General features: G+C 43.6%; 2 protein-coding genes across 6 annotated transcripts in view; both read right to left on the reverse strand.

Moving 5' to 3' along the window:
- The window catches only part of LOC127966862 (peroxisomal multifunctional enzyme type 2-like), a 228,952-nt gene that overhangs the window by 15,135 nt on the left and 197,460 nt on the right, over positions 1-16,357 (reverse strand). Inside the window, exon 1 of one of the 5 annotated variants that reach the window (XM_052568185.1) lies at positions 8,168-8,307. The exons of the other annotated variants lie outside the window; for them this stretch is intronic. Within the exon in view, the coding sequence (XP_052424145.1) occupies positions 8,168-8,278 (111 nt within the window). The 5' untranslated portion in view covers positions 8,279-8,307. Of the gene's footprint in view, positions 1-8,167; positions 8,308-16,357 lie in introns of those variants that run through there. 5 annotated transcript variants of the gene reach the window in all.
- The window catches only part of LOC127966859 (uncharacterized), a 207,328-nt gene that overhangs the window by 4,979 nt on the left and 185,992 nt on the right, over positions 1-16,357 (reverse strand). The window lies entirely within an intron of this gene.

Consider the following 16,357-nt stretch of genomic DNA (forward strand, 5'->3'; position numbering starts at 1 on the left):
ACCTGCCAGTGACATCGGGATCATCTACACACCTGCCAGTGACATCGGCATCATCAACTCACCTGCCAGTGACATCGGCATCATCAACTCACCTGCCAGTGACATCAAGATCATCTATATACCTACCAGTGACATCAGGATCATCTACACACCTGCTAGTGACATCATGCTCCTCCTCACCTGCTAGTGACATCATGCTCCTCCTCACCTGCTTGTGGCATCAGCATCATCTACACACCTGCCAGTGACATCAGCATCATCTACACACCTGCTAGTGACATCATGCTCTTCCTCACCTGCTAGTGGCATCAGCATCATCTACACACCTGCCAGTGACATCAGCATCATCTACACACCTGCTAGTGACATCATGCTCCTCCTCACCTGCTAGTGACATCAGCATCATCTACATACCTGCTAGTGACATCATGCTCTTCCTCACCTGCTAGTGGCATCAGCATCATCTACACACCTGCTAGTGACATCAGCATCGTCTACTCACCTGCTAGTGACATCATGCTCTTCCTCACCTGCTAGTGGCATCAGCATCGTCTACACACCTGCTAGTGACATCAGCATCGTCTACTCACCTGCTAGTGACATCAGCATCGTCTACTCACCTGCTAGTGACATCAGCATCGTGTACACACGTACTAGTGACATCAGTATCGTCTACACACCTGCTAGTTACATCATGCTCTTCCTCACCTGCTAGTGGCATCAGCATCATCTACACACCTGCCAGTGACATCATCAACTCACCTGCCAGTGACATCGGCATCATCTACACACCTGCCAGTGACATCGGCATCATCTACACACCTGCCAGTGGCATCGGCATCATCAACTCACCTGCCATTGACATCAGGATCATCTACCCACCTGCCAGTGACATCGGCATCATCAACTCACCTGCCAGTGACATCATGCTCCTCCTCACCTGCTAGTGACATCATGCTCTTCCTCACCTGCTAGTGACATCAGCATCGTCTACTCACCTGCTAGTGACATCAGCATCGTCTACACACGTGCTAGTGACATCAGCATCGTCTACACACCTGCTAGTGACATCAGCATCGTCTACAGACCTGCTAGTGACATCATGCTCTTCCTCACCTGCTAGTGACATCAGCATCGTCTACACAACAGCTAGTGACATCATGCTCCTCCTCACCTGCTAGTGACATCAGCATCATCTACACACCTGCTAGTGACATCATGCTCCTCCTCACCTGCTAATGACATCAGCATCATCTACACACGTGCTAGTGACATCAGCATCGTCTACACACCTGCTAGTGACATCAGCATCATCTACACACCTGCCAGTGACATCGGCATCATCAACTCACCTGCCAGTGACATCATGCTCCTCCTCACCTGCTAGTGACATCATGCTCTTCCTCACCTGCTAGTGGCATCAGCATCATCTACACACCTGCCAGTAACATCAGCATCATCTACACACCTGCCAGTGACATCAGCATCATCTACACACCTGCTAGTGACATCATGCTCCTCCTCACCTGCTAGTGACATCAGCATCGTCTACACACCTGCTAGTGACATCATGCTCCTCCTCACCTGCTAGTGACATCAGCATCATCTACACACCTGCTAATGACATCAGCATCATCTACTCACCTGCTAGTGACATCAGCATCGTCTACTCACCTGCTAGTGGCATCAGCATCATCTACACACCTGCTAGTGACATCAGCATCATCTACACACCTGCTAGTGACATCAGCATCGTCTACTCACCTGCTAGTGGCATCAGCATCATCTACACACCTGCTAGTGACTTCAGCATCGTCTACTCACCTGCTAGTGAAATCAGCATCGTCTACACAGCTGCTAGTGACATCAGCATCGTCTACACACCTGCTAGTGACATCATGCTCTTCCTCACCTGCTAGTGGCATCAGCATCATCTACACACCTGCCAGTAACATCAGCATCATCTACACACCTGCTAGTGACATCAGCATCATCTACACACCTGCTAGTGACATCGGCATCATCTACACACCTGCTAGTGACATCAGCATCATCTACACACCTGCTAGTGACATCATGCTCTTCCTCACCTGCTAGTGACATCAGCATCATCTACACACCTACTAGTGACATCATGCTCCTCCTCACCTGCTAATGACATCAGCATCATCTACACACGTGCTAGTGACATCAGCATCGTCTACACACCTGCTAGTGACATCAGCATCATCTACACACCTGCTAGTGACATCAGCATCGTCTACACACCTGCTAGTGACATCAGCATCATCTACACACCTGCTAGTGACATCAGCATCATCAACTCACCTGCCAGTGACATCATGCTCCTCCTCACCTGCTAGTGACATCATGCTCTTCCTCACCTGCTAGTGGCATCAGCATCATCTTCACACCTGCCAGTAACATCAGCATCATCTACACACCTGCCAGTGACATCAGCATCATCTACACACCTGCTAGTGACATCATGCTCCTCCTCACCTGCTAGTGACATCAGCATCGTCTACACACCTGCTAGTGACATCATGCTCCTCCTCACCTGCTAGTGACATCAGCATCATCTACACACCTGCTAATGACATCAGCATCATCTACACACCTGCTAGTGACATCAGCATCGTCTACTCACCTGCTAGTGACATCAGCATCATCTACACACCTGCTAGTGACATCAGCATCGTCTACACACCTGCTAGTGGCATCAGCATCGTCTACACACCTGCTAGTGGCATCAGCATCATCTACACACCTGCTAGTAACATCAGCATCATCTACACACCTGCTAGTGACATCAGCATCGTCTACACACCTGCTAGTGACATCAGCATCGTCTACACACCTGCTAGTGACATCATGCTCCTCCTCACCTGCTAATGACATCAGCATCATCTACACACGTGCTAGTGACATCAGCATCGTCTACACACCTGCTAGTGACATCAGCATCATCTACACACCTGCTAGTGACATCAGCATCATCTACACACCTGCTAGTGACATCAGCATCGTCTACACACCTGCTAGTGGCATCAGCATCGTCTACACACCTGCTAGTGGCATCAGCATCATCTACACACCTGCTAGTAACATCAGCATCATCTACACACCTGCTAGTGACATCAGCATCGTCTACACACCTGCTAGTGACATCAGCATCGTCTACACACCTGCTAGTGACATCATGCTCCTCCTCACCTGCTAATGACATCAGCATCATCTACACACGTGCTAGTGACATCAGCATCGTCTACACACCTGCTAGTGACATCAGCATCATCTACACACCTGCCAGTGACATCGGCATCATCAACTCACCTGCCAGTGACATCATGCTCCTCCTCACCTGCTAGTGACATCATGCTCTTCCTCACCTGCTAGTGGCATCAGCATCATCTACACACCTGCCAGTAACATCAGCATCATCTACACACCTGCCAGTGACATCAGCATCATCTTCACACCTGCTAGTGACATCATGCTCCTCCTCACCTGCTAGTGACATCAGCATCGTCTACACACCTGCTAGTGACATCATGCTCCTCCTCACCTGCTAGTGACATCAGCATCGTCTACACACCTGCTAGTGGCATCAGCATCGTCTACACACCTGCTAGTGGCATCAGCATCATCTACACACCTGCTAGTAACATCAGCATCATCTACACACCTGCTAGTGACATCAGCATCATCTACACACCTGCTAGTGACATCATGCTCCTCCTCACCTGCTAATGACATCAGCATCATCTACACACGTGCTAGTGACATCAGCATCGTCTACACACCTGCTAGTGACATCAGCATCATCTACACACCTGCCAGTGACATCGGCATCATCAACTCACCTGCCAGTGACATCATGCTCCTCCTCACCTGCTAGTGACATCATGCTCTTCCTCACCTGCTAGTGGCATCAGCATCATCTACACACCTGCCAGTAACATCAGCATCATCTACACACCTGCCAGTGACATCAGCATCATCTACACACCTGCTAGTGACATCATGCTCCTCCTCACCTGCTAGTGACATCAGCATCGTCTACACACCTGCTAGTGACATCATGCTCCTCCTCACCTGCTAGTGACATCAGCATCATCTACACACCTGCTAATGACATCAGCATCATCTACTCACCTGCTAGTGACATCAGCATCGTCTACTCACCTGCTAGTGGCATCAGCATCATCTACACACCTGCTAGTGACATCAGCATCATCTACACACCTGCTAGTGACATCAGCATCGTCTACTCACCTGCTAGTGGCATCAGCATCATCTACACACCTGCTAGTGACTTCAGCATCGTCTACTCACCTGCTAGTGAAATCAGCATCGTCTACACAGCTGCTAGTGACATCAGCATCGTCTACACACCTGCTAGTGACATCATGCTCTTCCTCGCCTGCTAGTGGCATCAGCATCATCTACACACCTGCCAGTAACATCAGCATCATCTACACACCTGCTAGTGACATCAGCATCATCTACACACCTGCTAGTGACATCGGCATCATCTACACACCTGCTAGTGACATCAGCATCATCTACACACCTGCTAGTGACATCATGCTCTTCCTCACCTGCTAGTGACATCAGCATCATCTACACACCTACTAGTGACATCATGCTCCTCCTCACCTGCTAATGACATCAGCATCATCTACACACGTGCTAGTGACATCAGCATCGTCTACACACCTGCTAGTGACATCAGCATCATCTACACACCTGCTAGTGACATCAGCATCATCAACTCACCTGCCAGTGACATCATGCTCCTCCTCACCTGCTAGTGACATCATGCTCTTCCTCACCTGCTAGTGGCATCAGCATCATCAACTCACCTGCCAGTGACATCATGCTCCTCCTCACCTGCTAGTGACATCAGCATCGTCTACACACCTGCTAGTGACATCATGCTCCTCCTCACCTGCTAGTGACATCAGCATCATCTACACACCTGCTAATGACATCAGCATCATCTACTCACCTGCTAGTGACATCAGCATCGTCTACTCACCTGCTAGTGGCATCAGCATCATCTACACACCTGCTAGTGACATCAGCATCATCTACACACCTGCTAGTGACATCAGCATCGTCTACTCACCTGCTAGTGGCATCAGCATCATCTACACACCTGCTAGTGACTTCAGCATCGTCTACTCACCTGCTAGTGAAATCAGCATCGTCTACACAGCTGCTAGTGACATCAGCATCGTCTACACACCTGCTAGTGACATCATGCTCTTCCTCACCTGCTAGTGGCATCAGCATCATCTACACACCTGCCAGTAACATCAGCATCATCTACACACCTGCTAGTGACATCAGCATCATCTACACACCTGCTAGTGACATCGGCATCATCTACACACCTGCTAGTGACATCAGCATCATCTACACACCTGCTAGTGACATCATGCTCTTCCTCACCTGCTAGTGACATCAGCATCATCTACACACCTACTAGTGACATCATGCTCCTCCTCACCTGCTAATGACATCAGCATCATCTTCACACGTGCTAGTGACATCAGCATCGTCTACACACCTGCTAGTGACATCAGCATCATCTACACACCTGCTAGTGACATCAGCATCATCAACTCACCTGCCAGTGACATCATGCTCCTCCTCACCTGCTAGTGACATCATGCTCTTCCTCACCTGCTAGTGGCATCAGCATCATCTTCACACCTGCCAGTAACATCAGCATCATCTACACACCTGCCAGTGACATCAGCATCATCTACACACCTGCTAGTGACATCATGCTCCTCCTCACCTGCTAGTGACATCAGCATCGTCTACACACCTGCTAGTGACATCATGCTCCTCCTCACCTGCTAGTGACATCAGCATCATCTACACACCTGCTAATGACATCAGCATCATCTACACACCTGCTAGTGACATCAGCATCGTCTACTCACCTGCTAGTGACATCAGCATCATCTACACACCTGCTAGTGACATCAGCATCGTCTACACACCTGCTAGTGGCATCAGCATCGTCTACACACCTGCTAGTGGCATCATCATCATCTACACACCTGCTAGTGACATCAGCATCATCTACACACCTGCTAGTGGCATCAGCATCATCTACACACCTGCTAGTGACATCAGCATCATCTACACACCTGCTAGTGACATCAGCATCATCTACACACCTGCTAGTGACATCATGCTCTTCCTCACCTGCTAGTGGCATCAGCATCATCTACACACCTGCTAGTGACATCAGCATCGTCTACTCACCTGCTAGTGACATCAGCATCGTCTGCTCACCTGCTAGTAACATCAGCATCATCTACACACCTGCTAGTGACATCAGCATCGTCTACTCACCTGCTAGTGACATCAGCATCGTCTACTCACCTGCTAGTAACATCAGCATCGTCTACACACCTGCTAGTGACATCAGCATCGTCTACACACCTGCTAGTGACATCATGCTCCTCCTCACCTGCTAGTGGCATCATCATCATCTACACACCTGCTAGTGAAATCATGCTCCTCCTCACCTGCTAGTGACATCATGCTCTTCCTCACCTGCTAGTGACATCAGCATCATCTACACACCTGCTAATGACATCAGCATCGCCTACACACCTGCTAGTGACATCAGCATCGTCTACACACCTGCTAGTGACATCATGCTCCTCCTCACCTGCTAGTGACATCAGCATCATCTACACACCTGCTAATGACATCAGCATCGCCTACACACCTGCTAGTGACATCAGCATCGTCTACACACCTGCTAGTGACATCAGCATCGTCTACACACCTGCTAGTGACATCATGCTCCTCCTCACCTGCTAGTGGCATCATCATCATCTACACACCTGCTAGTGAAATCATGCTCCTCCTCACCTGCTAGTGGCATCAGCATCATCTACACACCTGCTAATGACATCAGCATCACCTACACACCTGCTAATGACATCAGCATCATCTACACACCTGCTAGTGACATCAGCATCGTCTACACACCTGCTAGTGACATCAGCATCGTCTACAGACCTGCTAGTGACATCATGCTCTTCCTCACCTGCTAGTGACATCAGCATCGTCTACACACCTGCTAGTGACATCATGCTCCTCCTCACCTGCTAGTGACATAAGCATCATCTACACACCTGCTAGTGACATCATGCTCCTCCTCACCTGCTAGTGGCATCAGCATCATCTACACACCTGCTAATGACATCAGCATCATCTACACACCTGCTAGTGACATCAGCATCGTCTACACACCTGCTAGTGACATCGTGCTCCTCCTCACCTGCTAGTGACATCAGCATCATCTACACACCTGCTAGTGACATCATGCTCCTCCTCACCTGCTAATGACATCAGCATCATCTACACACTTGCTAATGACATCAGCATCATCTACACACCTGCTAGTGACATCAGCATCGTCTACACACCTGCTAGTGACATCAGCATCGTCTACACACCTGCTAGTGACATCAGCATCGTCTACACACCTGCTAGTGACATCAGCATCGTCTACACACCTGCTAGTGACATCAGCATCGTCTACACACCTGCTAGTGACATCAGCATCGTCTACACACCTGCTAGTGAAATCATGCTCCTCCTCACCTGCTAGTGGCATCAGCATCATCTACACACCTGCTAGTGAAATCATGCTCCTCCTCACCTGCTAGTGGCATCAGCATCATCTACACACCTGCTAATGACATCAGCATCATCTACACACCTGCTAGTGACATCAGCATCGTCTACTCACCTGCTAGTGAAAACAGCATCATCTACACAGCTGCTAGTGACATCAGCATCGTCTACACACCTGCTAGTGACATCATGCTCTTCCTCACCTGCTAGTGGCATCAGCATCATCTACACACCTGCCAGTAACATCAGCATCATCTACACACATGCTAGTGACATCAGCATCATCTACACACCTGCTAGTGACATCAGCATCATCTACACACCTGCTAGTGACATCATGCTCTTCCTCACCTGCTAGTGGCATCAGCATCATCTACACACCTGCTAGTGACATCAGCATCATCTACTGTATTGGCGGACCACTCTTAGCTGGGACGCATTGCTTAGCTTCTTTGACAAGCTATCCAACACAGAGAAACTTAAATTGTACCTTTTTTGAGGTGGATGAGACGGGATTCCAGCCGATAGATAAACAGGGCAGGTAAGCAGAGCAAGGCAGGCAGCAGGCAGGTAAGTAGGTTGGTAGTAGCAGACAAAGCATGGACTCCAGTAGTCCAACAAACTATTGGTAAGTGGTTGAAAAAAATGGTGGTTAATGAGGTATTTTGCGCTGTAAAATCATCCTACGTGTTTATTTTATAGTGGTTGGACAATCTGATGATGTTCTTGGCACTGTAAATAGCCTATACCATTGCCTAATAAGAATCTTCGATAAAGTTACTTTACGTATAGTCACAGGAGCGAAGCAGTAGTATTTTTCGATGAGGTAGGATATATCGATAGATATAGCTAAAATTTTGCGCTACTGTAGGAAAATCTGAAGAGGTAGGACAAATCGACAGAACACCGGTCATGAGACTGAGCTAAAGACTTTGCTGGATAAAATTGTGGTTGTGTGCTGTGCTTTGACCAATAGGTGTCTTCTCACATGTATTTTTTTTTTGCCATGTCTGTAAATAAAATACACAAAGATTGAATGAAATTCTGCCTCCTTTATCTGTATTAAGGAAGAATTGAGCGAAATCAGTGTTTTTTGGTTGCAAAGCCAATTACATAACTTAAATAGTAGTAACAACCAACTTAATTTCATTTTCTTTACATATTTAACATGTAAATACATTTAGATTAAAACATTTACATATATAAAGAGTCCAGAGAAATGATGAGAAACTGAAAATGTATGAGGTAGGTTGTGGGTGATAAGTCACAGACACATGACTCTTCTCTGGCTGGTGCTGCTGAGTCCCACGCAGTCTAAATGGAACCATTGTATAGGACAGTTCTGATTATCGCAAGCAAACATGTCATCAAGCTCTTCAGGCTGTCTGCAAAAGCACAACACAGCCTTTTCACATGCCCTTCTTCTGGGCTGGAGTGTGTTACCTTGACCAGTCGCTCTGCTCGTAAATATGGAGTCCTTTGATTTTCTTTATTTTCTCGTCATATCTCATCTTTGCATTAGGATTTAGTTTTAGGCGTTATGGTCCGACAATGTTTTCTTTAGCCCGCTGCATTCTGTAGGAGTATATTCTGTTTTTCACGCACATTTTTCATTATTTTCATGCCAGAACACTAGCCTGCTATGCCAGACCATGTTAACTGGCCAAACATACCCAGAATTCTTTGTGTTCTGACGACGTTGCTGCCCAGTTGGTCACATGTGTTAGCGATCTCTATTGACGGTAGCTAACATTAGCATATAAGCCCGCACTTTTTGATATTCAAACAGGCGGCCTCTGAACTAACTCAAACAGTGATTAAAATGCTGAAGCTTAATTTTCAGTATAAAGAGGCAGATACACACACACACACACACACACACACACACACGAGAACAAAATGACACAAATGCAAACTTAATAATGCAGAGCTAGCTAGAAGCTAGTGCTAAACCATTATCCACGAGTGAACATGTTAAAGTTGTCCTAATATCAAACAACATCTTAAACTCATTAATATACAAGATGATTTGAAAACCAATGCTGTGAATGTCGCAATATATCAATACTTAATCAAAAGAGGGTTCAGCGCAACCGTGTCCCAGCAAAGAAATTCTCGACTAATGCGCAATTGACGGCGGAGCTGTTGCTCTGGGCAGCACCAAAACGAATTTGACAGTCATGCAGGTTTAGCGACTTGAAGGCAAATCCACCTAGTCTCCTGCTGATGCACATTTCGGAGCGGATTTGCAAACCATTTGATTCAGATCGGGACTCCGAAGTGCGTTTCGCGAATCATTTGATCGGAGCTTCAGAGCGAGTTCGCAAAACATTTGATTTAGATCGGGTACTTGAAGCGCTTTTCACGAATCATTTGATCGGGGCTTCGGAATTCGCAAAACATTTGATTCAGATTGGGACTCCGATCTCGTTTCGCAAATCATTTGATCGGGGCTTTGTAGCGAGTTCACAAAACATTTGATTCAGATCGGGACTCCAAATCGCGTTTCGCGAATCATTTGATCGGGGCTTTGGAGCAAGTTCGCAAAACATTTGATTTATATCAGGACTCCAAATCGTGTTTCGCGAATCATTTGATCGGGGCTTTGGAGTTCGCAAAACATTTGATTCAGATTGGGACTCCGATCTCGTTTCGCGAATCATTTGATCGGGGCTTTGTAGCGAGTTCACAAAACATTTGATTCAGATCGGGACTCCAAATCGCGTTTCGCGAATCATTTGATCGGGGCTTTGGAGCAAGTTCGCAAAACATTTGATTCATATCAGGACTCCAAATCGTGTTTCGCGAATCATTTGATCGGGGCTTTGGAGTTCGCAAAACATTTGATTCAGATTGGGACTCCGATCTCGTTTCGCGAATCATTTGATCGGGGCTTTGTAGCGAGTTCGCAAAACATTTGATTCAGATCGGGACTCCGAATCGCATTTTGGCAAATCATTTGAGATCAGATCTTTTGAGCGGATTTGCAAAGCATATTATTATCATGTAGGCAACTAGATCAAGTTTTAATAAAGAGAAAAGAGGTTTAGAGACAGCGATTTTTTTAATAGCCTGTTAGTAATCCCACAGTCCATATCATCAGTAACGGTATAATTTAGTAAGGGAAAATTTTAACAAAATAGGATGTTTCAATTTTTATTTTATTTATGTAGCAATGGTCATTTTAACCTCTGTGCAGTGTTCAGGATATATCAGGACCCTAAATTAAATTCTAATTCATCTAAATGACATGACACTTAATGACTTTACCAAAACTGGAATTGGGATGTCTGATTGCATATTAGTGTAATAAAATCACTCAGAATGTTCATATAGTGCTTTTGTTTAAAATTTTAATTTTAAATGTTTTCCAGTAAATTTTTCATATGACCATGTATGAAAGCAAGAAATGTAGATGTACTTTAAAAGTTAACTACATATTTACTTTGTATAAGCATTTCAATTAAACATGTAATACTAATTTTCAAAAATGTAACATTTAAAAAAAATTCCATATTAACTGTATAGTAAAAACATTAAAGGAAGTGATGTTACAATTCACGATTGTCTAGATATTGGTGTTTTTAATTTCACCTCTTAAAGCACTTTCTTTTATCATTGCAAATATCAGTATTCAACATTTTGGGATTAAAACATCAAAACATTATGCATTTGTAATTGCAGGTTAAATGTATTTATATCTTGCATTAAACAGTGTGTGTAAACATCTGTGGGGGTCTCTAGAGAGCGATGTGTAGAGGATTAAAACTTTAGCCAGAGGTTCTTCACCGCTACGAGGAGACCTTTGACGTTAACGTTCTTCCATCTGGTCTCATCATCCACCCTGATGCTCCACAACTTGGTGCAGATGTCAAAGTGGTGGACCCAAATGAAGAACCTCCCTGTGGCCTGGTAGAGGTTAAGTGCCCTGACGTGAAAGAAATCGGAGAGACATCCCACGTTTAGGTTTATTGGGGACCATGCAAAACTGAGAAAGAAACACACAATTGGCATTCAACGGTCAGCTGATGGTTACTGGCTTAGTTAACCTGGTGTGATCTTGTGACAAGTACATGAGGTGACTTCCATGTGGAGAGGGTATGGAGAGATGATGAGCTGATCACAGAGATCACGGCTAAAGTTGTTGAATTCTACTTTGGCATATACATTCATTTTTTGTTAGGAAGAAAATAGGCAAGATAAATTTACCAACAAATGATGTTCCTGTTCTATAGTGAATGTAGTTCTATAGTCTAGTGGCATCAGCATCATCTACACACCTGCCAGTGACATCATGCTCCTCCTCACCTGCTAGTGACATCATGCTCCTCCTCACCTGCTAGTGACATCAGTGTTGTCTACACACCTGCCAGTGACATCAGCATCGTCTACACACCTGCCAGTGACATCAGCATCGTCTACAGACCTGCTACTGACATCAGCATCATCTACTCACCTGCTAGTGACATCAGCATCATCTACACACATGCTAGTGACATCAGCATAATCTGCACACCTGCCAGTGACATCAGCATTATCTACTCACCTGCCAGTGACATCAGCATTATCTACTCACCTGCTAGTGACATCAGCATCATCTTCACACCTGCTAGTGACATCATCATCATCTTCACACCTGCTAGTGACATCGGCATCATCTACAGACCTGCTAGTGACATCGGCATCATCTACTCACCTGACAGTGGCATCAGCATCATCTACTCACCTGCTAGTGACATCAGCATCATCTACTCACCTGCTAGTGACATCAGCATCATCTACACACCTGCTAGTGACATCATGCTCCTCCTCACCTGGTAGTGGCATCAGCATCATCTACACACCTGCCAGTGACATCAGCATCATCTACTCACCTGCTAGTGACATCAGCATCATATACACACCTGCTAGTGACATCATGCTCCTCCTCACCTGCTAGTGACATCAGCATCATCTACACACCTGCTAGTGACATCAGCATCATCTACTCACCTGCTAGTGACATCAGCATCATATACACACCTGCTAGTGACATCAGCATCATCTACACACCTTCTAGTGACATCAGCATCATCTACACACCTGCTAGTGACATCAGCATCATATACTCACCTGCTAGTGACATCAGCATCATCTACACACCTGCTAGTGACATCAGCATCATCTACTGTATTGGCGGACCACTCTTAGCTGGGACGTATTGCTTAGCTTCTTTGACAAGCTATCCAACACAGAGAAACTTAAATTGTACTTTTTTTGAGGTGGATGAGACGGGATTCCAGCCGATAGATAAACAGGGCAGGTAAGCAGAGCAAGGCAGGCAGCAGGCAGGTAAGTAGGTTGGTAGTAGCAGACAAAGCATGGACTGCAGTAGTCCAACAAACGATTGGTAAGTGGTTGAAAAAAATGGTGGTTAATGAGGTATTTTGCGCTGTAAAATCATCCTACGTGTTTATTTTATAGTGGTAGGACAATCTGATGATGCTCTTGGCACTCTAAATAGCCTATACCATTGCCTAATAAGAATCTTCGACAAAGTTACTCAGGGTATATACAGCAATCCTTAAGTTAAATTTACTACTTTTTTTATTACCTTTTTTACTACCTTCAGAAATTTTTTTTAAACCATCACGACACTGAATTGCAAGTGTTAATCAGCGACCTTTCTATTATTTACACAGATTTTGACATATATAACATACAAAAAAGAATAGATTTAGAGTAAATAACTTCGTAAATAAAACTTAGTAAATAAAATAAAAAAAACTACATAAAATTTGCAATGGAGAGAATGTATAGTTCCAGCACACTGGCTGGCATTAATTGAAAGTTGATGCATTACAAACGGGCATCTTCTATGAACTGTTGCGGATTCTATGAACTGTTGCGGATTCAAAAACTGCGCCACGAATTTGCGGCAGTGGTGGTGGAGGTGCAGCCGCGCAGACAGCTGAGATTGGTAGAATTAACTGCTCTCTCCGAGCACGCATTCCATTTTTATGTTTAGTGGATTTTATATGCGACCTAAGTGCGTTAGCTCCCATCCAGTTGACATTGATGTTTTTTTTACACACCGAACAATAAGGCTTCCTGTTAGTGTTGACACGGTACCAAAATTTCAATATTCGGTACCGATAGCCATGAAAATCCACGGTTCTCTGTACCAATTTCGGTACCAAAGCAAAACACAAAAATATGCTAATTAAATTTTTTTTTACTTTTTACTTTTTACACTAAAAATAAAACCAATGCCATTCTTTATACTTATTGTGTTTAAAGTTTTTCTACAAGTTATATAATTATGAAAAACAGTAAACAAGTTTCACCCAAATTTAATTTGTCTTTTAATTTATGAAATTTAAACATTTTATTTTTGGTAAATAAAGGGGATTTGCTATTAAAATTAAAACATGGAAGAAATACTGTGATTTATTTCTTCAAAAAATAACGTTTTTTAATTTTTTTCAACAGTAGTAGCATTATCACATACATTTTACTAAATAATAGTAATATTTCTAGCACAATGCCCTTACGTAAAAATTTACTTTTAGGCGTAATGAATGCATATTTGTCATTTTAACTGAACTTAAGACTGGTGGTGATGCTTAAGATATTTTTGGTCATTGAGGGTTTCTGTAACAAAATAGTAATAGATCAAATTAATTATTATTAAAAGATAATACTACTACTAATTCTACTATCATACTAATGTATATACAATGCACTATGAATTGATGAGCTGCTGGGTTCATGAATATTAATCACGTTGTCAGCGTTCGGTCAAACTGATTTGCTGAAATCAAAACAAGGACGGTACTAAATCAGCGCCAGCCAATGAAATTGCCATTTGCACATTAGCTCCACCCACTACCAGAGAAACCGGTATGTCTTCTGCTTGTTCGAAAATGAATATGAATAATTCTAAATGAACTCCGTTATTTTGACAGGAGAAGACAACAAAGAATAGTTTACATATAGCGTGTCGATTCAGCGTGGTAAGACTCTCGCTCTCTCTCTCTTTGCATGTGTGAGAAACAGCGCTATCAGTAAATCTATTAGAAAACTTGCATTTGCCCATGAAGACGACGATGGTTGTCCAGTCTTTGAAGATATGCCTTGAAGCAAGTCTAAAATAAAACGGAAGCCAGCCACTTCTGTTGAGCGCGCAGTGTTCTGAGATGATGCTGAACGACCACTGAATATGACGTCAGCATCAAACATACGTTGAGACGGAGACGAAAGATCTTTGATTATCTGCCCAGATATGCTAAAGCCCATATTTAAACGAACTGACGCGAACGCAGATAGGATATATCGATAGATATAGCTAAAATTTTGCGCTACCGTAGGAAAATCTGACGAGGTAGGACAAATCGACAGAACACCGGTCATGAGACTGAGATGAAGACTTTGCTGGATAAAATTGTGGTTGTGTGCTGTGCAGGGCCGTGCACAGACCTTTTGAGGGGCATGTGCTGAAACTGAAAAAGGGCACCCCCCTCCCTTTTTTTATATCAAGATTATTTAGTAAGCCTGCATAACAGGAAGAAATGGTCACATCTTCATGACAAATTCATTAACACAAAATAATAGTGTCAAAAGCTTTAGATTTATTCACGATTAATAACAACCATAATAATAATAGTAGATAATTAGATAATATAGATAAACAGGGTTTTAAGGGCTTCTTTAAACCTAATTACAACAGCTCTTGTGTACTCCCTCTTTTTTTAAATTGCATTTATAGCGAAAAAAAATACTTGACTCATACATAAACATGTTAAACAAATAATACAAATTAGCTTATAACACCAAACAGAAACCAAAATCTTTTTTTATTGAACTTTATGCACTTTATGAACTTTGCAAAGAAAAAAAAAAATATATATATAAATTCTCTTTTTTAGCTATTCTGTTTGGTTTTATAAGCTAATTTGTATTATTTGGTTTACATGATTATGAATGACATTGAGAAGAGGGGAAGGTGAGCAATGAGTCAAGTATTTTTGACAAACTTTTTTGAAATATAATTTAATTATGTCCAACTCAATTCCAGATTATAAGAAACTATAGCCATACCGTAACTATAACATATCCAACATGTATCCGCCTACCATGTTTTACTACATTTTATACATGTGAGGACAAACGGAGAGTATACCAAAACATGATTAGCCTAAATGTTAATAAATTAAGTGTATCAGCAATCATAAATCAAAGAAGAAATTTCTTAGAAATATATTTTATAAATGTTATCTAGGTGACGAGGATCACTCGTCGCTTTGTGTAAGTTCCAGTACGAAACAGCGCGGGGGCGCACCTGTTATGATTTTCCGATGGTAAAAACAAATTATATGTTGTTGTATTACTTATCAATATATAGTTTTTGACCAGCGAATGTGTGCAAATGTGATTTTTTTTTTTTTGTCCGTTATTGAAACGGCGACGGTGCCTGCCGCTGCCGGGATCACATTACACTTTAATCTACAGGTTACAAACTAGTTTTTGTAGCTATATAGACGGAGCGCTCGGTTTTTCCTGTGGTAAAATGCATTTGGCCAAAATCGCATTTTATAAAAGATTAAATGCTACTGTATGCACAGGCCATTTAAGTGTTGGCTATGTATTGGCTATGACTAGATGACAAATGCTAGCCCCCTCTCTCAGGCGACACCCCACA

Source organism: Carassius gibelio, chromosome B10 (assembly GCF_023724105.1).
Source record: "Carassius gibelio isolate Cgi1373 ecotype wild population from Czech Republic chromosome B10, carGib1.2-hapl.c, whole genome shotgun sequence".
NCBI classification, from domain to species: Eukaryota; Metazoa; Chordata; class Actinopteri; order Cypriniformes; family Cyprinidae; genus Carassius; species Carassius gibelio.